At 36.9% G+C, this 24,961-nt stretch overlaps 1 protein-coding gene across 1 annotated transcript in view; it reads left to right on the forward strand.

The window, feature by feature from the left end:
- LOC107751902 (triple functional domain protein-like) overlaps positions 1 to 24,961 on the forward strand; it is a 162,369-nt gene that overhangs the window by 121,648 nt on the left and 15,760 nt on the right. Inside the window, exons 30-49 of the mRNA XM_016567674.1 lie at positions 363 to 455; positions 1,708 to 1,819; positions 1,934 to 2,124; positions 2,238 to 2,339; positions 3,230 to 3,369; positions 3,560 to 3,659; positions 7,305 to 7,548; positions 15,954 to 16,237; positions 17,130 to 17,300; positions 18,956 to 19,051; positions 19,144 to 19,292; positions 20,174 to 20,240; positions 20,604 to 20,707; positions 20,808 to 20,877; positions 22,653 to 22,742; positions 22,853 to 22,945; positions 23,096 to 23,146; positions 23,577 to 23,654; positions 24,082 to 24,273; positions 24,371 to 24,551. Of these exons, the coding sequence (XP_016423160.1) occupies positions 363 to 455; positions 1,708 to 1,819; positions 1,934 to 2,124; positions 2,238 to 2,339; positions 3,230 to 3,369; positions 3,560 to 3,659; positions 7,305 to 7,548; positions 15,954 to 16,237; positions 17,130 to 17,300; positions 18,956 to 19,051; positions 19,144 to 19,292; positions 20,174 to 20,240; positions 20,604 to 20,707; positions 20,808 to 20,877; positions 22,653 to 22,742; positions 22,853 to 22,945; positions 23,096 to 23,146; positions 23,577 to 23,654; positions 24,082 to 24,273; positions 24,371 to 24,551 (2,608 nt within the window). The remainder of the gene's footprint in view (positions 1 to 362; positions 456 to 1,707; positions 1,820 to 1,933; positions 2,125 to 2,237; positions 2,340 to 3,229; positions 3,370 to 3,559; positions 3,660 to 7,304; positions 7,549 to 15,953; positions 16,238 to 17,129; positions 17,301 to 18,955; positions 19,052 to 19,143; positions 19,293 to 20,173; positions 20,241 to 20,603; positions 20,708 to 20,807; positions 20,878 to 22,652; positions 22,743 to 22,852; positions 22,946 to 23,095; positions 23,147 to 23,576; positions 23,655 to 24,081; positions 24,274 to 24,370; positions 24,552 to 24,961) is intronic.

Consider the following 24,961-nt stretch of genomic DNA (forward strand, 5'->3'; position numbering starts at 1 on the left):
TGTGTGTGTGAGTGAGTGTGTGTATGGCTGCTGTGGTCTGTTAATCAGTTATGTTCTTGAGCTGGTAGGTGGAGGTCTTAGAGAGAGGGCACTTCCTGTGTGTCTGGGGGTGGGTGGGGGACCAGTGATGCCTCACTACTAAACTGTTGCCAGGCGAACAGAACAGATGGACTCTTCTTTTAGGACTGAGCAGATCTGAGCTTAAGATCTGCTTTTGAAAAATTGCTATCAAGAAGCTATTTAGAATGAAAAAGCTAAAGATAAATGGTTACTGATTGTTTTCCAGCATGTGTTTAAGGTGTTTGTGTGAAAGACGTTTTTTTTTTTTCAGCAAAAACTTAAGTGTGCTTGTATGTGTACAGGAAATCCAACAGAGACACAGGCTGGCTAATTCCTTATCATCATACCTTATTAAACCTGTTCAGAGGATCACCAAGTATCAGCTTCTGTTGAAGGTACTCAGCTGTGTACTATAATGCATTAAATAAACTCAGCACAGTTCAGATTGTTAACCATAAAGATTCTACAAAAAAAGCAATAATCAGATTTTTAGCACAGACTCAAAAAGACCAGATACAAACTAAATAACCAATCACACACTCAGAACAGTTCCATCCATCACAAACCCAGCATTGAGACAACTCAGCACAGCAACTACAGACCTTACTCAAAGCCAGCATAGACTAAATACAGGTCCATCACAATATTAGCACAGAATAAGCACAGACCTGCTACAAAGCCTGCACTGAACCAGCACAGACCCATCACAAATCTAATTACAGACTAAACACAGACCTACCACAAGCCAGTAAAAAAACAATAGTTTAAATGTGTTCAGAAACAGCACAGATACATCTCAAACCAAGCACAGATGAAACACAAATCTAGCACAGACCAAAAATAAAACCATCAAAAACCCAAAACAGACTAAACACAGACCCAGCACAGACTTAATCTAGAACTATCACAAACCCAGAACTGACCAAACACAGAACCATAACAAACCCAGCACAGACTTAACATAAAACCATCACAAACCCAGCACTGACCAAACACTGAACCATAACAAACCCAGCACAGACTTAACATAAAACCATCACTAACCCAGCACTGACTAAACACAGAACCCTAACAAACCCAGCACAGACTTAACATAAAACCATCACTAACCCAGCACTGACCAAACACAGAACCATAACAAACCCAGCACAGCCTTAACATAAAACCTTCACTAACCCAGCACAGACTAAACACAGAACCATAAGAAACCCAGCACAGACTTAACATAAAACCTTCACTAACCCATAACAGAACCATAACAAACCCAGCACAGGCTTAACATAAAGCCATCACTAACCCAGCACTGACTTAACATAAAACCATCCCTAACCCAGTGCTGACTAAACACAGAACCATAACAAACCCAGCACAGACTTTACATAAAGCCATCACTAACCCAGCACTGACTAAACATATAAATATCACAAACCCAGCACAGACTAAACATTAAAATACCACAAACCTATCACATACTCAACACAGAACCATCACAGAGTCAGCTAAGACCCAATACAAACCGAACACAGAACAACAGCAGTCAGACACAAATTCAGCACAGACCCAACAAAAATCCAAAGTAGACTAAACACAGACCTTACCCAAATCAAAATGTGGGTCCAAAAGTGCAATTGTTATGTTTGTTTGTAGGAACTATTGACGTGTTGTGAGGAGGGTAAAGGAGAAATTAAAGATGGCCTGGAGGTTATGCTTAGTGTGCCCAAAAAAGCTAATGATGCTATGCACCTCAGCATGCTGGAGGGTGAGTAACACAGCTTACTAAACCAAACCCAATGCTTCTTCTTTAATCTTGTATCGTTGTTCAACCTCTCTTTCCTTTTTGCTCTCTCTCACTCTTTGCTTCATGTCCTCTCAGGTTTTGATGAGAACATTGAGTCTCAGGGTGAGTTGATTCTGCAGGAGTCATTCCAGGTTTGGGATCCAAAGACTCTGATTCGTAAGGGCAGAGAGCGGCACCTCTTCCTCTTTGAGATGTCTCTCATCTTCAGCAAGGACGTCAAAGACTCCAACGGCAGGAGCAAGTACCTCTACAAGAGCAAGCTCATGGTATGGGTTTTACTTGTAAAGCTGTTTAAATAAATTATCAGGTCATGGATGGCCATACTTTATAATAGACTGAATTATTTCATGTTTGATCTATGCTTTTTTACTCTGCCTAGACCTCACAACTAGGAGTTACTGAACATGTGGAAGGAGATCCATGTAAATTTGCACTCTGGCTTGGACGGACACCTACCTCAGACAACAAAATAGTCCTAAAGGTATGATTCAAGTTCCAAATTGATACTTCGTCCAAGGTTTTGTTTCAGTACAGCTGTCACTTATTTTTGGCTTCTAATAAATGTTTTCTTTGCTTTCAAGTTTATTTCTATCCAAACATTGCTAACTGGCTCAGCATACAAACATGTTTCATTACTGAAAAGTTGTCCCTTATCTCAGATCAAATAGATCTTTCCATTAGTCTTTGTTATAAAATAAAAAGTATCATTCATCTGAGGATCCTTGAAATATACCACATGAGTGGATATGTTTTCAGGTTTTGAATTTTCAAGTACTGTGGCTCTGGCTTGAGTCATTTCATTGTATAAAATTATTTGCTAAGACTTGTAAGCACAAACTGGTGTCTCTGAATGGTTGCCCTTCATCACTGAAGACGTAATTGAATCATGTAATGAATCATATGCCATTCCATGTGTTCTCACATGTATATAGACAGACACATGGATGCAAAATGGGCTTACAGTTATTAAACATTGTTTCCACCATATTTTACCTCTGTAATCTGATGTATTCCTAAGTGAAAAGTAGGATGGGAATTGATTTTATCCTTTGAGAATTGATTGAATCATTGATTGAGTTTCTTTGACAGGTGGTTGGAGGCTAGGGACCTTAAAGGAAAGTACATTAAGAAGCAGGGCAATTTATTATATTTTGATAAAAGATTAGAAAAACTTTTTTTTTTTTGAAGAATGTGCATTATAAGACCAGGAACACATTAAGTAGGTAAACAGTGTTTGACTTCATTTGAACTCTGATTGCATGTTATCATTATTTTTGCAACAGATTTGTAGGCTTTGACAATTCCAATTACTATTTATATCTGTTGTGTAAAAGGTTCATTAATGTTTTGTTGTGTTCAATGCACCCCCAGGCTTCATGTATCGAAAACAAACAGGACTGGATTAAACATGTACGCGAAGTTATCCAGGAGCGTACCATTCTTTTAAGGGGGGCACTCAAAGAGCCAATCCACATTCCCAAAGCCACTGCAACCAAACACAAGGGCAAACGGTACGTTAACAACTCGCATCAATCCAACTCAATAACCATGTATGGATCTCTGGATCTCAGAATATGTTAACATAGAAGAAACAAGTTTTATGCATATCAGTATCTTGTTTTTGACATCGACTGTCTAACTGTCTAACTTTTCCTTGGTCAGTTTGCGCTTTTGAATGATATGTATTATATTGACTAACAGGGATGGAGAGGACCTAGACAGTCAGGGTGATGCAAGCAGTCAGCCAGACACCATCTCCATCGCCTCCCGCACCTCCCAGAACACACTGGATAGCGACAAGGTGAGTGTAAAAATCTGTCGACCTTAGTCTAAAAGTGCCATGCTACACCCGGTATTCAGTTCTGGTGTTTTGGTGACATGTTTAAGCATGCAGCATTTTAAGACAATGAAAATTGTTTAATGTCTGTACTGAATGTTTTAGCCTCACTCTAAAATATATATTTTTTAATACCAAGATTTAAAATGTAGTTTAAAAAACCCTTTGTGCCATCACATTCAAAGACCACTGTAATGAAACTTGTAATAGTATGATCTAAAATCAAGTTCTTAAAGGGATAGTTCACCCAAAAATAAAAATTATGCCGAAATGTCATTCTAAACCCATAAGACTTCCCATTCATCTTCATAACACAAATTAAGATATTTTTAATATTCTCTCATCATTTTTGTCCATCCATTGAAAGTGTATGCAACCAAAATCTTCACACAGTAAGTACAAAAAAATTGTAAATAAAAAAACACATGGAAGCTCAAAAATACTTGCTTGATTGGTTTGTTCTCACGTGTCAAGTAAGCATGGTTGCGTTTCTATGTTTACCGTATTTGATGAGCTCTATGTATGTGCAAGGAAGACTTTGATTAAACTGCATTTTTTGGGGGGTAAACTATTTTAGCGCTCATGGAACACTATGGACATTTGCAATGCCGATAAAGTTTATTAAATCTTCACAAAACAAAGTAAATGGATTTCTGATGTTCAAAACTTTGAATGTGCTAGTGACTAACTAGAAGTACTATTTATCTGTACTAGTTATCTTTACTGCAATATCCTGACAAAACCTTACTAATTGTATGACAGCGTCACCTTCTGGTGAAACATTACAAGTAGAAATACGTATAACCTTTAAACAGCATATCCTACAATCTACCGCGAGGATTCTATGACTAAACAAGTTCACATGCCATGTTTATGTCATCTGTGTGGTTGGCCCCATTATTGCTGCTTGAAGCTATATTCCATAATTGGCATTTCATATCAGATGGATGAGCATTCATTTGAAGTAGTTCATGGTTGCATCTTGTTCTGATCCAAAGATTTAAAGAACAGAATCTTGTTCTCTCCCCTAAATTTACACTCTTCTTTAGAGATAATACTGAGCTGCTGGAAAATCAGTGAAATGTACCTGAACAAAAAAACATTTGCTTCATTCATCTCTGTCAAGGCTACCTCAGACTGCGCCACACCGACTTGTGTCCAAGAAACAGGCTAAACCTACAATAAAACTGATTTTAATTATGAATCAAATCTTAAAGAACAGCTGATTCCAGGCATTAGGTTTTAGAGACAAGGGTCACATATGGGTGAATCTTCAAATAGGGCCACTTTCACTACGTAAAATCTTGACAGATGATTTTGGTATAATGTTTGGTGGGGATTTTTAATTTGAATGAATGAATGTTAAAAACAATCTCAAATTTGAACCTGTGCGATAACACTTTAACAGTAATAAAGCTACTCATTATCATAAACTTAAAATGAATTGCATTTCTGTCACTATGCAATTGTGGCAAGAATGACTCATCAGTGGTGAGGTAATAATGAGGCGACATTATTGGGGACATTTTTTGTCAAGTTGTTTGTCAAGTGACATTTATTTATAAAGCGCTTTATACAATACAGACAGTGGTATGAGTGGTAATGTTGTAAAATTCATAAACTATAAAAACTCCAATTTCAGCTGTAAAGCAACTCTACAGAAGACAATAGTGCCATTATTCAGCTCAATTTATTTCAATGCTGTTTAGTTCAACAGTGGCAATGTTGATTATGAAGTTCAGTTCAGAGGCAATTACTGTCATATAAATTAGTGTCATATAAATGCTAAATTAATTAAACATCAAAAATTAACTTAAGTGCAAAGCACTTAAGACTTTAACATTTTTGTGAAATTATTATATGGATGAATGTTACAAATTTGCAAATAAAGTAAAGTTGTAAAAGTCTTTATAATCTCTCATTTAGATGATTTAGGGTGTTTATTAGAAGCTTTGGTAACACTTTCTATGAAGCCCGTATTTTAATATGTTATAAGAGTATTCTTAAGGCATTATAATGAATGCGTAATGTATTATAAAAAACCTTATAATATGTTGTATCATCTCATGAGTAATCATAACAACAGTTTTAATGCATTATAATATTTACTTATTTGTGGTTATAGCTTTTAAGATTATGATGATTTATAATACAATGAACACAATGCATCCACTTAACTTACAATAGATTATATTTCACATAGTTATAATGTATTATTAGTCTCATATCTTGCCATTGGCAACTTACTTTACTTAAAGCAGACAAAGACCACTTATAGATAACAACAGCAACAATATTAATAAAAATAAAAATCATATTTTTCTTAAACAACCATAAGATCAGATATCTGATCAGATGAATGTGTAATATACGGCACAGTTGATTTTAACTATATTTCTTGTAAATATATACTGTACAGATCTTAAATAAATAATGTCAAGATATGAGACTCCCTTATAATGTGTTTTAAAAATGGACTTCATAGAAAGTGTTACCGAAGTTTTTTATGTATACAAACATTTTAGGAAACAGAAAATTTCTCTTAATTGAAGAATCATCCATCAAAGAAGTTTGTGCACAGTGGCGTCCAGTAGTTCCGACGTTCCATTAACCTGATTACCAACAGACTTAATGAAGGTTCCTCACTGGGGAATGTTTGTTGCTTCGGTTGCTTTGGATTTAGCAGCACAGACGCTTGTCTTCCCACTCCCAGTCAGAGCTCTCCTCTCACACGCCTTCACACATGTCCGTGTTTTTGTCACCGAAATGTATTGCAAGCCTCCTACAGCAGCACACGTTACTTGCTGATACTCTCCATACTCTCATACACACTTGGACACACCATCTTTATCTTTCTGCCTCCACTTCCATGTCGGTCTCTTCCCTGTCTTGTTGTGACATACACGAACACGTAAAGAGTATCTCGCTCTCACTAAATTCACTCATGTACCCTGACGACCCCTCACAAAGACTCACTGTTTTTATCTTAACGCACACAGAGCCCTCTCAGTTCACGGTGAGGTGAAAAGGTGAAGCTCTCAGAAGCAGACGAGTTATTGCACGTTACTTCTAATGAGCATTAATTTGCCTCCTGCTCCTTTAAATCTTGGCACATTGTGTCCGTCTCTGCCTCCTCTCCCTTCCTCCTGCCAGGCGTCACTCCTTCAGACTGATTCCATATCTGTGGCAATGCGAGGATGTGTCAGCTGCCACTTTACCTCACTGGAGTTCTGAATGCTTGAACATGAACTGTAGAGGAGATTCATTTTGATAAGACAAGAGGAAAGCAAGGTTATTCAGCGCTCTGTCTTCCAGATTGAAGGATATGGCATTGTCGGAAATGTTTTTTTTAATTTATTTTTTAACCCAGACCATCATTCCATGTGATGTTTACTGAGTAAGGACGTATCAGGGGGTATTGTTTTGGTAGAAACATGGCGTGTAAAGATTCAGGGTCAGTGGCTCACCTTTTGAGCTCGTTGGCAATGCCACATTACCAGTGGGTACGTTCGTGCTGACTTTAGACGTGTCTCTTTTTTTTAATTAGGTCGTTTTTGTTGTCTTTATCAAAGATATTTTTTAATGTGACTTTTATGCCTTCCTCCACAGTTGTCTAGCGGCTCAGAGTTGACGGTGGTCATCCACGACTTCATGGCCAGTAATGGATCGGAGTTGACTGTACGCAGAGGTCAGACGGTGGAGCTGGTAGAAAGGCCCCAGGACAAGCCCGACTGGTGTCTGGTTCGCACCACTGACCGTTCACCTGCCCAGGAGGGCCTGGTTCCCAGCTCTATGCTTTGCATCGCCCATTCCCGAAGTAGTATGGAGATGGAGGGCATTTTCAACCATAAAGGTAAGATGGAGAGTTTCTTGTTTCCTGCAGATTGGGTTGGGTTAGATTTGTTTGGACTGAATGTACTTAAAAGTTTAGGTTTTTTGAATGTTTATGCTGGTCCTTCTTAGATATGGGGTCAGATCAAGATGGGTACAGGATTTAGAATGGTGTTTATTTAGGTTTACACTTCACAGAGACTGCTCAACTTGTATTCGTCAGTGTGTTGAGTTTGTGAGGTCCTTAAAATCTGGAATAGCGTTTGATGTTCCTCTCCAGTCATGGGAAGAGCTTCTGTGTAAATGCTTGAGGGATTACTCAAAGACACGCCTTCACACTCGTCTGGGGTTTCCAGCTGGTCCTTTGTGTAAGAGTTGTTAGGTAGCCACCTTTGACTTGATAAGGATTTCAGCTTTTTAATAAATCTGTTTTGGTAGCATTTTAAAAATCAGATTTACCTCATGGATTCATTTTTAATTATATTAATTCTAAAAAATATAATGGATACAGACTTCTAGCTGTGTGCGAGCCTAAACATGAAATACACAAACCAAAATTAAATCGGATTATCCTAATGTGGTTGCCAGATATTATGTGTTTTCGTTCAGGTGGGATGAATGAAAGCTGTGTACAGGTGTGTGTATCTGCTCTTGATTCACCCTGAACCCAAATAAAATTTTAATTGCAGTCCAGCTTTGCTCTTGATTGTTAGGGTTGAAGTGTGTTGAGCATGCAGTAATCATGGTGATGGGCTGTGTCAGGTGATGAACAGGGTTGCCAGGCTGCAGGGGATTTCCCTGCTAAGACCGCATCCATGTACACAGGACAGTTAATGTGATTTTGGTCATGCGATTCAAATCAGCCATTTTGTAAACAATAATACATATACTACCAAAAGTTTGGGGTCAGCATTTCTTTTTGAAAGAAATTAGTACTTTTATTCAGCAAGGACACATGAATTTGAACAAAAGTGACAGCAAAGACATTTAAATTTACATTTAAAATAAATGCTGTTCTTGTGAACTTCCTATTCACATGATATAATCCTTATTATTATATTAAAATAGAAAAAAAGTTATTTTAAATTGTAATATTATTTCACAATATTGCTGTTTTTACTGCATTTATCAAATAAATTCTAATAAAAAAATCAAATAAATGTATTATAAAAATAAATGTAGTACATTGTATGTCATTTATTATCATAAGATTTATCATAATAAAATACTTTTGAATGGGGGTGTAACGGTTCACAAAATTCACGGTTCGGTTCGATACGACACAGCGGTGTCACGGTTCGGTACGTTTTCGATACAGCAAAAACAATTTTTACAATTTTTTTATTTATTAAAACTAACATAAAGTATGATCTTAAAAATATGTTAGACTTTGGAAGGCCTTTTGACCTTTGCCGTTTATCTAAGATGATTTTGGAAGCTTTTTTAACATTCATTTCTTCTGTATTCGTTTTGTTAATAAATGAAACATTCTATGTTTAATGTGAGTTTGTCGTACTGTTTTGTTGTTGTCCATTTAATCAATTGATGCCGAATTGATGCTAATTCGAAAGTGAAAGTAAAATGCGCACAGGCATTTACAAGCCATTTAAAAGCGAATAAAAGAAAACTATAATGAACTACCTCACTGTCACAACCTGGAGTACATTATATTTCACACACTTTAAGCTCTTTTATTTTCCAAATGTAATAGGATTACTCCAACGAATCGCTCGGTTTGTAATGCGTACCGAACCGAAAGCCTCGTACCGAACGGTTCAATACGAATACGTGTATCGTTACACCCCTACTTTTGAAGCATGTGTAACATTTGTAATGTGACCTATTTCAGAAAGAAGATGATTATTTGGCAGAAAATAATTTAGACAAGATTTGATTTTATCTGTTGAGAGATAGCTGGATGGTTGGCTGTTAAATGTTTTTATTATTTTATTTTATTTTATTTTATTTACATGTGGCTTTGGTTATATCGCAACGGTAGAAACAGTGGAAAGGTTGTTTTTCTATTACAATATTCTGTCTACAAAAAATGTATAGTAAAAATATTCTATACTAAAAATGTATATGGTCCATTTTAATTTCATGTTGTATTTAAAGTTGTAATGCTATTCTAGGACTCAGCTTTGTGGTGAAATACAGTTTTGTGTATGAAAACATCTAGGATGAGTCGGCATAAATTCATTTTGGAGCTTTCTTATTGTTAACATGTATTTGAGGATTTAATTTGGCTGTAGTAAGTTCTAGTACTACATTAGTCCATCAGTTCCTCATTATCAAAGGTGTGCAACTTGGAATTCATGGTGGTTAGTCACTGCTTTTGAAAACGCTGAATGGACCATGATTTATGACAAAGACATGATTACAAAGGAAAAGCATGTGGTAAATCTAAGAGTGTCACCAGGCAAAGATTTTCGAGGTCACCCACACAAGGATGACTGGGCTGCATCTGAGAGAAGATCATTAGTGTGTGCAGGGTGTGGTGTTCAGTTTGGGGAATTCTGGGAAGTTACTGAAACTTATGTTTAACTCATGATGTAGTTAGAAAATGTTAGAAAATATTGTCCCAAAGGGTATCTGCTGTAGCCTATCTGTTTGTCTGTCTGTCTATTAAAGAGATAATCAATGAAAAGCTTGTAAAGTAATATAACAGTCATATTGAAACTGATGATGTTCAATTCATTTCATTTCTACCTTTTTGCAACTACTAAGTTAAAGGACACATATCTGTCATTTATGTCTGTTTTATGACATCATTACAAGTAGACCAGCACCTTTCCTTTGGCAGAGGTCATGGGAAATGTCAAACAGCCGGTTCTCTTACAGCAAGGACTGTATCTGTATTTATAGAATGTGAAATAGGAACCGTCATAACTCATGATGGCCAGTGTATTCAACCTTTTCAAATTGCTGTCCAGACTATTTTGTTAGCTGAAATGTTCAAGGTATATTTAAGGCAGCTGGTGTGTTGCAACGTGTCCAGAGGGGCTGAAAAAAATCAAACTTTTACCATGAGACCAGAGCAGAATCCTCAGCAGAATGTTGATTAGTTCTGGCATAAACAGTTACGGATATGCGTGTGTGTGTGTGTGTGTGTGTATAGCAAAGGAAGCAGATCGACTTGCCACAGACCAGCTACTGTTAAGCAGCCAAAGACGCTTAAACAGGGAGATCTTTGTAGCCATCCGCCCCGGTGCAGCCTGTAAGAGAGGCAGCCATTTATGTAGGTGATATAGAGGCAGTTGTTTGTATAGTTTGCTTGATTTTCATGCTGTGACCTGATATTGGCCAAGCCTACCAGCCGTACTGTACACCTTAAAACTGTCATTTATGGCTGAGATGTATTATTACTGTTCCCAGTGAAAAATGCTGAAAATGTTCGAACAGGTCAAAGCTTGACTGATGTTGTTTTGCTGAATGCCATCATCCACATGGTATTTTCAGCAATCTTCACATAAAAGAATCTAAAATATCTGTAACACCATTGTTTTTTGAGATTTTAATAATCTAATTGGGTGAATCTCGCATTAGCCAACCTGTCAAGACTCCTATCATATTGCCCCCAAGATCATGTGAAACTTGGAAAACCACAGGGAATTTTAAAAATGTGTTTTCCTGGGAAAGTCATTGAGATAAATACAAAAAAAATATTTTTTTTACAGTGACAATGAAATCTATAAAATCAAAGAAAACTCATTAAAGGGGTCATATGATGCTGCTAAAAAGAACATTATTTTGTGTATTTGGTGTAATGAAATGTGTTTATGCGGTTTAAGGTTCAAAAAACACATTATTTTCCACATACTGTACATTATTGTTTCTCCTCTATGCCCCGCCTTTCTGAAACGCGTCGATTTTTACAAAACTAATCGGTCTGAAAAGCGAGGTGTGCTCTGATTAACCAACTATCCAGTGCGTTGTGATTGGCCGAACACCTCAAGCGTGTGACGGAAATGTTACACCCCTTGGCAACAATACTACAGCGAGAATAAAAGTTACGCCTTCTTTCTTTGCATGAACATTTGGGCGGTTTTATGCAAATCGTCCCACACAGTGACGTAGACATGTGGGGGCGTGTTAGAACGAGCCGTTTTAGGTAGGCGTGGCTGACTCTTAACTTTCATAAAGAATATCTCTTTGTATTTGAGACTTTAGTCTTTGCAACTTTACAGATCTTCTTTATGCACCAAGAGCTTGTAACACTTCAAAGAGAAAGGAAAAATTTAAATCGCATCATATGACCCCTTTAAATTGATTAGTCAAAAAGAGTGAAGAATTTTTTTTTTTTGTATGGACTGATATACTATAAAATGAAAAAGTAATGAGAATCTGGTCTAAAATGTGTGGACAAGATGAAATACAAAATGTCATGAAATGCAAAAAAAAATGAATGGTCATAGCAATAGGTTTATTCTCTATATGCAAATTATATGCAATATGACCTGCTTATAGTCTTTGTGATTTTCTGCAAATTAGAAAACTAGTAAATAATCTGAAACTGTCTAATTGTGAGAAGACTTGTAACTCTGACTCTTTCAGAATCACATCATTCATATTAAAGAATTGTAGGTTCACCTCTTTCCTCCCTTTGAGTCTTCTCATCCGGTTTTCCCTTCCTCTCTCTCTCTCTCTCTCTCTCTCTCATTCTGAGCATAACTTAGTCACAGCTGTGCATGAAACACCAAACCTCCCTCTTTCTCCATCCCCCTTCCTCTCTCCCTCCCTCCCTTTCTTTCATAGTCCATCACTCTCCTCTCAGCATTATGTGGTAAAATAAAATCCTTTCAGTTTAGAGGAGTTAGTGTAGTTTGCCTCCTCTGTTCGGATCACTTCTTGGTATGGCACATGGAATACACTCATTTTTATCAGTCAGGCCACTTTGTCACATGGGTTCAGCTTCAGGACGCTCAGAGAACTGCAAGTACTGGCTGCTGGATTTGGGTACGTGCCTTACAGGACAACAACACTGTCAGGACTGAACACAATAGTCATACTCTGCAGCTTAATATAGTGTGGTTTGTTTATTTAAGAAGTTTCAATGTATTCAGGAAGTTAAGCGTAGGGTATGTTGATAAATCATATGCAGGGTTTATATTAAGATTCATATGAAGTGATTTTAAGGCACTTCTAGACTACACGAAGAAGTAGTATTCTATTTATTGATCGATTAATTTTCATTGCTCATGACATCTAATAATAGTAAAGCTTGGTCATAGAATTTAGCTGAATTATTATTATTTTTTATTCCTGTCTATTTGGTGTTTAACACTGTTAATGTGTTGGGTGCTAATAAAATTCATTTTATTCATATTAATTGAGTTACCACACTTTCACTTTAGTGCATTTTCTGCAGGAGTTGATTTTGAGCTGACGTCAGCATTTAAAAGTTGCCACTGTCTGCTTTTTATATTGGCAGAGCCAAAGTGAATAGATTAATGACATGACATTACTTTGATCTATTAACCTATTTAAATATACATTAAAAAAAGCAATTCATGCACAAATGTGACCCTGTCTGTGAAAACCCAGCTAAAGTCATTTTTTTGGTGATTTACTGTTTTTTATAGAGAATCATCCTTCATAAGGTAAAGAACATTCTGTGAAAATGTAACATTGATATCTTTATTACTGACTGAGTTAGACCATGCCAAAGATTGAAATCATCGTGAAATTAATGGTTGAAATCAAACTTTGATGCTTGTTATCTCATAATTAGATTTTGAGACTTTAGCATGGATTTCACAGAGAGGGTCACAAATTGGAAAAAAAGATTGTTCTTTATGATGACCTACGTCTGAATTAAAATTCATTTTAATGTTTTGAGGGGCATAAAGTCAGAAATGTCAGGGAGATAGAACTTTTCTGAATTAATAATGAAGAAAAAAACATTCTTATTAAAACAATTATTATTTTTTAAGAACACATTAGTAAGTAGTTTATCATGACATTTTTTATAATTAAAATTTAATTTAATAAAAATATATATTTACATATTTAAAATATATGAATATATTACAGGTCCTCCCGACTTTGTGTCAAAGACAACACGTTTCTTAAAATTAGTTTGACCTTTTTATGGTAAGGCAAAATTAGTTTAGTTTGTCAAAAACTGACTGAATATGACTGAATAGTTCATGATATTACTAAAATAAAATAAAATATCCTTTGCCTTGAAAAAAATATATACATATGTAAAAATGTTTTTGGAAATAATTGTTCATGTGTACCCTGATTACATTTACTTAATGACATAATTTATCATCTTTTTCAAATTTAAACTTTTCTTGAAAATATTAACTTTTTTTTTTTTTCAAAACCTTATGAAATCAACAAGAATACAACAAGTACTTTTGTAATATCTTAGCACGTTTTAAATTATTTTTCGTTTTTTTTTTTTATGTTAACACGTTTGTCATTTGTCATTGACCCACATAGCATAGCAATAGGAATTTATGATGGTGTTTATATATGGCTTTCGTTCACAGGATGATTGATTTAGATGTTATGTTGGTGATTACGTCTTCTTGTATACAGTCTGGGAAGTCTCTGTACCCCCAATAAAGGTCGCTATGCACACGCAGCAAAACATTGTGAAACCTGTGCATGTGTTTGTGAGCGAGTCTTTATTATTAATTCAGACTTAAGAGGCTCTCAGTGAAACAGACTAGATGATTATGCTTATTTGAAAGCGCCATAAATTAGAGTTTTTTACAAATAAATCTCTATCTAAATATTTTCCATGACGTGAGAGATTCAAATTATGAGTAAACATAATTTTGTCACACCTCAAGCATGTGATATCACACCCCTTCCTAATTAATCAACGCTACCTCAGTTGGGACGGAGAGTGTTTTCTGTAATATTTCAGATCTGTTTATATATGATTTATATCTGGTGTAATGTACAAATTACTGTAAGTTTCATATGAGGGGACAGTTGGACACATACACAGTGTCCAACACAGGGCTCATTTCTGTGGCGCTGAAGGCTCAGTTTGTTCAGGTGCGAATTTAACGACAGTGCAGGAGGAGTGAATTTGTAACAGAACTGTGAACACACACACCACATTCATCACTGATATATCTAGTAACAACACACAAAAATCATAGACTTAGATGATCATATTCAATTACCGTTAACTCACAAGTTTTCCAATCAGAGATATTTGTCAGAAATATTCTGTTGTGGATATTATAAAGCCAACATGATAACGTGTGTTAAACTGGCTAATTTACCATTTATATCCTGCTATGAAGGTTGTAAAAAAAAGACAGTTACAAAAACATGCACACCTGCTAAATTGTGTGCTAAACACAAAATTCCGCTGTTAACCAGTTCAGAGTTCATTTTGTTAGTTCTGTCTGTTACTCACATATTGCCTGGTTTAGATAAACTTGCCCAAAAAACGGTGCGTAAAAACCAACTATGATTGGCCGCTTTTATATATCAGTCAGACACTTCTTTGTGTCTATTTGGGTAGTTCTTGGCCAGAATGAGCCACAATAAGAGTTTATTCAAATCTTTTTGTGAATCAGTTCAAATGAATCAATATAATCAATCCGTTCACAATGATTCATTTGCAGACATCAATAGTAAAATGATTTCAGGGAAAAAATGCTCTCTGCTGTAATTGATGTGTTCATCATTTAGAAAAAAAATGGACTTTGTTTACCAGGTGTAGCTATGTGGGTGTATTTTTGACAATTACACTGAGTGTGAACTATGGCAGATGGGTCACACTATAGGGTCAGCTACTGCAATATACTGCCCAGAGAGAGGGGACAAACTACTGAGAGCAAGACAGCTGAGAATTCAAGAAAGATTTATATTCTATATTTATATAGTGACAGTCAATAAAGATCTATTTATTAGCTCTTGATTTTTCCACTCCTCCCCTGAAGACCTTTCGTCGGAAGCCTTAAGAGATTTCTTCTGCACATCAGTAGACTTCTATATCTTATGCAAGCTTTATATAAGGACATACTCTCTAAGGAGCAGAGCAAGGTCTTTTAAGACGGTTTTGCAGTTTCAGTTTTGAAGAGGGCTGAAAACAGAAACGTCTCTGAAGTGAAAAGTATGGCTGCGATTTGCATCACTGTGTTGGTCAGAAAAGCTCGCTCACACACTTCTCCACAAACCCCAGAATAATTAGCATCTAATAGTCGGATTTGACTTTTCAGATGTGCTTGATATCATTTTAGTTATATTTATAATAAGTTTATTATATAGTTAGTTATAATATAGTGAACTGTGGTACAGTGACATTGCATGTACAGTAGCCCCAAAAATTGTGTAGAGTTGTGCTAAAAGTCTTTTTTAGCAGTTCTATAAAACAAAAATACTTACTAGGCCCAGCAGGACATGTAAACCACTTCTCTCTCTCTTTCTCTCTCATTCCATCTTTCTTTGAAGACACGCTCTCAGTCTCCAGTAATGATGGAGGACTTTCGGGCAGTGCCACACTGCAGCCGGGTCATTTGCAGAGCTCTCCTGGACCCAAACGGCCCGGAAATACTCTGCGCAAGTGGCTGACCAGCCCCGTCAGACGGCTCAGCAGTGGTAAAGCAGACGGCCATGTGAAGAAACTTGCACACAAGCACAAGAAGAGTCGAGATGTCCGCAAGAATGCAGACGCTGGCTCACAGAAAGACTCTGATGATAGTGCCGCCACACCACAAGATGAGACCATAGAGGAGGTTGGTGACCAGAAACACCTTAACACCTTACAGTAACACCTTTTTGGGGTTTAACAAACAGTTTTTGTCAGGTTGATTAGCTTGATCAATGCAGTCAATTAAAATAAAAAAACTGCATTGTGTATCAATTAATGTATTATAAAACTGTATGTCTGCATGTACATACACTACCATTTATAGTTTGTAATCAGCCATTTTCAATTGTGATAATAATAAGTTACTTCAGCACCAAAGAGCATATTTGAATGATTTTTGTATAATGACTGCTGAAAATTTTGCTGTGCCATTACATTTTTAAATACAATAAAATAAAAAAACATTTTATGTTAAATTGTATTGATATTTCACAATACCTTTTTTTTTTTTTAACAAAAAAAATGTATAATTATGAAAAAGCATTACATTGTCAAGAAGAATCACTTAAAGGGGTACAGAAATAACTGCTAAATGAATTTTATGTTAGACAATTGTCTAACACTTCTAATAGATCCCCAATTTTTTTTTTTTTAAGTAAATAAATAATAATAATGGGACTAAAGTTTACAGTATTAATGAAAAGTGCCCAAAGATGCCCTATTGCAACAGTAAAAATGATTAAAACAACTCCCAGATGAGTAAATATATACTAGTTTGTTATTTCCCACTCATATCCCGGTAAATGCATTTGGTAAATGAAGAGTTCTGTTTGTTTTTAAGTGCATGATTTGAAAGTGTTATTCATGTCTTGTGGTTTCCAGTGTAGAGCACTTATAAATACAGTGCAACTCTTCCACTGGAGCTATTTTTGTATAAAAATGCGTCACCGCTGCTGAGCTGTTTCATAGCTTAACAATGTTTATTTTTTTGTTTCTTCCTTTCTATTTCTCTTTCTCGCTTTCTTCTGTCCTCACAGAGAATGAGAAATGAGGGATTGAGCAGTGGCACTCTGTCTAAGTCTTCCTCCTCAGGGATGCAGAGCTGTGGTGAGGAGGAGGGGGAGGAAGGGCCAGACTCGGTTCCCCTGCCGCCCCCTATGGCCATCCAACAGCACAGCCTTCTGCATCAGGACTCCCAGGAGGACAAGGTAAATTCCAGTCACCAGAATATAATTTTGTGAAAGGATTTTTTTTTTCTATTGATTTGTTTTAAGATTTTGTGACTGCTTAAAAATGCAGTTTAAGGACAGGCCTCTCTTAACTGCTGTCTGTTTTCTCTTTGTTTCTTAATGTTCTCCAGCATTATGTTGATTTCTGTTCTGCCTCTGTTTTGTCTCAGTTTCCTTATCTCTCTATGTAGTCTTCTCTCCTCCTGCTTTCTCCTCCTCTTTCCTTTTTTTGCAGTCATTTTTTCTACTTTTACACCTCATCCTTCTTGTATATTTTCCTTCTTGTCCATTAATTTATTTGAATACTCCACATGTCCTCGGTTGTGCTTTGCCGGAACTTGTTTATTGAGGCACAGAAACTGATCCTGTTCAGTAGCATTTCTAAAAATGTGAACTTCTGACTGTTATAGACTGAGAAAGCCCTTGACCTTGTCCGTGACCTTTCATGTGCCCCTTAATGGAGTATTCAGGAGTGCGTACAATCACATGCGATGGGCCATGTGTGCACTTACTCTTTACCCAAAACAACCTAAATCTTCCAAACCAAAGTTCCTACTTCCATTCCCCCTACAAATGCCCCTACCACTTTGAAATCAGCCCCCGATTGACTGGCGAATACAGAAACCACACCCATTGCCATATTTGGACTGGAATGTTTCCGCCTTCAGTGTCAGAACACTATAATGGTAAGCATCATTGCAGATTCACATAATAAATGGATATTGAAGTCTATAGTGACTTTGTGGTTCACTTTTCAACAAAAAAAAACTGGATCCAGTGCTAATTACTGATTAAATTTAAATAGTCATTCAACTATGTAACCATAACTCGAAGATGGTGTCACACCTCTTAATGGACTAGGTCTCGTGAAAAATAAAAAAAACACATGTAGGGTGTTTAACATGCAAATTAGACATCACCGAATGTAACGCCAATAATCAATTGAGTAAGTGGTATATCCGTGCTGAAACAAAAAACTGTTTTTTGTTTTGTTTTGTTTTGTTTTGAAGATTCTGAACATTGACTACGTTTACATGGACATCAGTAATCTAATTATTTACCTTATTCTAAATAAGCCAATATTATGATTATAGTGTTTACATGAGTTGCTTTTAGAATATTCCTTTCATGTTCCCGTTTTACATGTTATAGTACATAGTTCAATTAATGGCACACGTCATTACGTCCCCACATGACGCCATCCGACGTCCCCTCCGAAATTTCACGTATAAACATATGGTTCGTCTTCGTGATGATGCCATGTACCGTTTTGGGTGTTTCATTTTTAATTTTATGAAAGCTTCAAGTGCATTTAATTATGTGTACGTGCATACAGACAACGGCGGGTGTTGAAGTTCTTTTATTTGCCGTCAAACGGTTGAGCAGTAATAATGTGATTAAGGTGTTTACATGTCTATTCTGAACTTCAGTAATGCGACTAAAATAGGAATACTCCACATGTCTTAATTCGATTTCTGTTTACTTCGATTATGACTTTAGCCGGATTAAGGTAATCAAAAATCTCTATTTACATGGTAGATTCTTAATCAGAGTATTGTCTTAATCATATTAAAATCGGAGTATTGTTATCCATGTAAACGTACTGATTGTTACTTTTTTTCTCTTTTGCGTAGGCTACCTCTCGTCTGTCTGGACGTCCCAGCAGCTCAGAGACACCGAGTGCAGCCGAACTGGTCAGCGCCATTGAGGAACTCGTCAAGAGCAAAATGGTAGGAGATCACAGAGTTGTAGGAGATCACAGCTTGTCCATCTTTTTTTTTTACATTGAATGTTTTTGTATTGTCCACTTTTTCTCTCTCAGAGTCTGGAGGACAGGCCTAGTTCTCTCCTTGTTGAGCGAGGAGATAGCAGTAGTCCTTCTTTCAACCCATCAGATAACTCCTTCCTGTCTTCATCCTCTCCCATCGACGACATGGGCGAATGCAAGACTGGCTTCCTCAAGAGACGACAGTGTGTTCCTGTCTTATTTTCCTCAAATATTTGTTATATTAGCTCTCTAAAACACATAGTCGTTGTACGGCCACACCAAAATTAAATCTCATGTGTGGAACGTTTAGGTGACTGACTTGGACCATGAATAACATCAGAGCTTCCAAGCATCTCTCAAAACAAGTGTCAGTGTTTTGACCTCTACACAAAAAGTGCTGCAGGTCACAGAGGTTCAGAGAGGTATCACAAAGGTTTTTAGTCAGCTGGTATGGTGCATAAATAAATGGCAAAAGAAGACAAAAGTTTTCAAAAAAGTTTTGAACAGAAAAGAGTCGTACTGACTCTTTAATACATTGTAGAAAGTAAAAATAACTCAAACGTGAGTGACTCTTTTAATGACCCCCATGCGGTCTTGGATTGCTTGTTGAATTTAGATCAGAACTGGTTCAAGGCAGGTAGCATATGTTTTATACATTACGATATGCCAAGCAAATTGTCTTGTAATTATTGTGTTTGCTTTAAAAGGTTATCAGCAAACAGGGTCGAAGCTGAAATAGTCTGACCTTTAAACTTCTCATTTGTATAGCTCTATAAAACATTTAGTTCATTTAGCTGTAGCTTTAAGGTTCATTCCACCGAGTTCAGTGCATTAAGGAACACTGATGTGAGTCATGTGAAAAGGATATATAAACAGCATTGATTCCTATAGAGTACTATAATAAGCATAAAAATGCGTAGCACACTCAAATATTGGGTACATTTCAATTAGATTTCTTAATTAGAAATGTTTTTACTGATACGTTTTGATACTGAATGAAATACAATGTTTCTTTTGACTCTGCCTGCCATCTTGAATTGTTCTTTGATTTTAATGCGAATGTGTTTTTCTCTTTCATTTTCAGCTATGTACTGCTGGAACTGGTGGAGACAGAGAGAGACTATGTGAGAGACCTTGGTGCAGTCGTGGAGGTGGGCTTATATTCAGTTCTTTTAACGAATACCACAGTGAGATTGCTATGGTGACCGCATGCAACTGAACACATTCATTCAAGTAATCATAATCGGCAGCTGCTGTCAGGGTTGAGTTCTGTTTGTTCAGTGCTCTAGCTATCTATTGAGGAGTTACACATCTGTTGTGAATTAATCACATGGTTTGTTTGACATTGTTAAGAGTGTCTCTCTGAATGCCTTGTGTCAGCTGTGTTGGCACAGTGTGGCACGGGAAATGAGAGTGGTTTGGATTTGCCGCTTATTCAGAATGGTCGTCGAGTAAGATCACATGCTTGTCATTGTCTCCATGGTAACCATACTGATGTGTTCTGACACCTGCAGGGCTACGTGAGCAGGATGAGGGAGGAGGGTGTACCCGACGACATGAAAGGCAAAGATAAGATCGTCTTTGGGAACATTCAGCAGATTTATGACTGGCATAAAGAGTATGTGAAAGTGACACACTTAGATTCCATTCTCGTAAATACCATCAAGACCCCCTACTTTCGTTTCCTGACATTAATGTTACACCTCTCATCTTTGTAGCTTCTTTCTTGGTGAACTAGAGAAGTGCTTGGAAGACCCAGATAGGCTCGCACCCCTGTTTATCAGACAGGTATGAAACGATTCATTGTGGGGTTTGGCAGATATCATTAAATTAAATGATGCAATTGGTGCAATATTTAAAGGTGAAGGATAGTCCCACCCCAAACTAAACTTAAACATAATGTTGCAGTGTCGGTCTGGTTGGGATGTTTTGTTAACACCATAAAGCTATAGTGTTGACACCTTTAGTGTGAATCAACCTACGAATTACATATAATTGTTTTACTCTATATTTAGTTGAGATGTGAGTATTTTTACACCCCCAAAAATGGCACACTTCACCTTTAATCCATAAAGAAGTAAATGCAGTCACAGCTAAAAGAAAAGAAGTTGTGAGGCACAATATAAGATTTTGAAGAATGTGTCAATGTTTGAAAAATGTGTTTATTTGTTGTTGTTTTTTGGGGGGTTTTTTCTTTTGTTTTGTTTTGATTTTATGGGAACTATATTATCACCCAGTGAAATATCAAGTTGGGTATATGGTACATTCTACTTTACCTGCGTACAATACTGGGTAGATTACTTACAAATTGTAGTCTATTACTGATTACAAATTACATTATGAAAATTGTTGCTAGTTAATTATTTGTGTACCATATTAATAAAAAAATTTTTTGTAAAAAAATATATTACATTCTTTGTTATCAACATCATGAAATGCATTAAACATTACATTATAGAAGTCTTTTCAAAAATGTATATAAGTGGTAAGTAGACAATTTAAAAGAAAAAAAAAGAATTGGGGTCAAATTATGAGTAATTTACTAATGAATAATTTAAAAATGTTTAAAGGGGTCATATGATGCGATTTCAAGTTTTCCTTTCTCTTTGGAGTGTTACAAGCTGTTCGTGAATAGATAAGATCCCTAAAGTTGCAAAGACTAAAGTCTCAAACCCAAAGAGATAATCTTTATAAAAGTTAAGACTCGTCCACGCCCTCCTAAAACGCCTCGTTTAAACACGCCCCCACATGTCTACGTCACTGTGTGGGAAGATTTGCATAACACCGCCCAAAATTCACGGAAAGAAAGAAGGCGAAACTTTGATTCTCGCTATTGTTAGTATTAACAATAGTATTGTTGCCGCCGCCATGTCGTGGAGACGCTGTGTGTTTCGTTGTGAAAGCGAAACTACTTTGTTTGGCCTTCCAAAAGAGGACACGACTAATAATCAGTGGTTAAGTTGTATTTACAGCACTGTTCCAGAACAGTTTAACCCATATATTCGTGTGTGTGCAACGCATTTAACGGAGGAATTTTTCCTGAACCTGGGAGAGTAGCCTAATGCCGGCTGTGCACAAAGGTTGTTTCTATAAAGTGGGGCAATTCCAACTTTGCAAGGACAGTCTGGCGCTTCTGACTCAGCCTGTAAGTATGTTTTCATATTTAAAGAATTTGCAACTACACAAAATAATGTTCTTTTTTAGCAATGTCATATGACCCCTTTAATATATTATTTTGCATTCCACAGAATAAAAGCATTCATGCATGTTTAGAATGCCATGAGGGTGAGAAAATGATGACTGTTTTAATTTTTGGGTGAACTTTTCCTTTACGTGCCATACTTGCACTAAAAGAAAGTGGTCAATATGTGATATACACAATAGATTAGTGAAGAGATGAATCATAGCTGTTAGCACATCGTGTGTTTTAGCACAACTGGAAAGCTGTATTGAGCAGTCAGGATGATTATACAAGGACAGGAACTATCCATTTTTTTTTTATCTTACTTAGTATAATGAGTACGTTTTGACCTTCTTTGTCTGAAATTCTGTTTTGGCTACAGGAACGAAGACTGCACATGTACATTGTGTACTGCCAAAACAAGCCCAAATCAGAGCACATTGTTTCAGAGTACATTGACACGTATTTTGAGGTAAGACTCAAGTCACTGCCTACATCCTGCCTGACATTTAAACATGAGTCATAAAAAGTGAGACAGCCTCATAACTACACTATCTCATTTTTTCTTTATATCTTCATCAGGATTTAAAACAGAGGTTGGGCCACAGGCTACAGATCACTGATCTACTGATCAAACCAGTGCAGCGGATCATGAAATACCAGCTTCTGCTGAAGGTCAGGCAGAGAAATTTCATTAGCAAGTAGTAGTCATTCCTTCCATTACTACTGACCCATCTTCATGTAATAAATAGATGTTGAGAAAAGATCGCTATCTTCTAACATAAATTAATGTTTCTCATCATTGTTCTCGTTGCTTAATTGTAGGATTTCCTCAAGTTCTCCAAAAAGGCTGGTTTGGACACTGTAGAATCAGAGGTAAGGGTATTTGTTAAGACATGGGTTAGTTTTTAACTTTGACAATTGACTCATCCAGCACCATTTGTGCTACAAATATGAATGATTCTGTACCTCAAATCATGCAGCTTGAGGAAAAATGTTGCTAACTGTATGGCATTTCTAACCAGACTTAATCTGATCAAAGTCTCAATTTATGCCTAGTAGATGATAAAGCTTAAAACATAAATCATATTACATCTGTAACCATAGCCATATTTACAGACCAGAATATTATAGGCATGAAGGTGGGAACCTTTGTCTTGGGCTAGTTAGCAAACCACCTGGCAACACCTTAGCAATCTCCTACACTTTAGTATTATTTTGGCAAATTTTACACAAACAAGCACCAGTCATGTTTTCTTCAGAAAATTTAAAACTGTAGGTTTAAACTACATATGCTCTCTCACAGAAAGCGGTAGAGGTGATGTGTGTTGTTCCGAAACGCTGCAATGACATGATGAATGTTGGACGCCTCCAAGGATTTGATGTAAGACGCATTTCTCTTACCTTATTTACGAAAGCTTGTAAGCTTGTAGGTGGGAAGCTAAAAGCACAGCCATTAACAGTTGTATGTAGTACATAAATCAGCAGGAAGTCCACAAGCTGTTCACAAACCTTTCCACATAAAAACTAATCAAACTAAGAATGACAGTGAATTTTCCTCATTTTGAGAAAAGAGTTTAGATGCCTGACAAAATTATTCACAATCCGAGCAAATAAAAAAATGACCATGCCTCCAGTTAAAAAACATGGGAACATGTTAGTCTAGTATTTCAAACTAGACTGTACTTGTTGTGAATATTCTTTTTTTAGTGCAGTTTTGTACTTTAGTTTGTATTTATGTTTGCACATTCGAGGGAATTTGAATTGTTCTGAGGACTGAGCACTGTTTATTTTGTTATGTATGTGTTTAGGGTAAAATTGTAGCCCAGGGAAGACTGCTTCTGCAGGACACCTTCATGGTCTCAGACCAGGATGGTGGTCTCCTTTCCCGCATGAAAGAGAGGCGCGTCTTTCTCTTCGAGCAGATAGTTATCTTCAGTGAACCTCTGGATAAAAAGAAGGGCTTCTCCATGCCGGGCTATCTGTTTAAGAACAGCATAAAGGTGTGTAGACAGAACCACTGCTGTAGAAAACACTGTGCTCAAGACACAGTATAGCAAGTAAAAACATTTATCTCTTGTCTCTCTCTCTGCTCTGCAGGTCAGTTGGTTGGGTCTAGAAGAGAGTCCTGACAATGACCCTTGTAAGTTTATTTTGACCTCAAGGTCATCGACTGGCAGTACAGAGCACTATGTGCTCCATTCCTCCAACCGGGCGGTTTGCCAGGCCTGGATCCAGCAGATCAGCAGCATCCTGGAGAACCAGAGAAACTTCCTTAATGGTAACACAATTTTAGAGTTTCCAAAAAGGTTACAAAATTGGAGGTTGTAGGTGTAAAGCCCCATGAACTATGAACAACCACCAAGTAATTGGCTTAACCCAGGGTTCCTCAATAGGCGGCCCGCGGGCCACATCCGGCAGGTGAGAGAAAAAAGTTTGGCCCACGCTTATTTCAAATAATGTGGCATGAAAATGTAAACGCAGCATCAGAAAGCTACATTAACTAACATCGTGTCTACACCAGACGCGAGCGACGCGGCGCGACGCAATAAAATACAATAGAACTCATTATAATCAGTGATGCTGTCTTGGATGCGGCACGACACAACAAATCCCCGACAGTAAACTGCTGACTCGTTGTATTTATAACGTACTGACACAACGTTCCAATGATTTGCAATGCTTTGTGGC

The sequence above is a fragment of the Sinocyclocheilus rhinocerous genome, unplaced genomic scaffold (genome assembly GCF_001515625.1).
Source record: "Sinocyclocheilus rhinocerous isolate Xijiao unplaced genomic scaffold, SAMN03320098_v1.1 scaffold752, whole genome shotgun sequence".
Lineage (NCBI taxonomy): Eukaryota > Metazoa > Chordata > Actinopteri > Cypriniformes > Cyprinidae > Sinocyclocheilus > Sinocyclocheilus rhinocerous.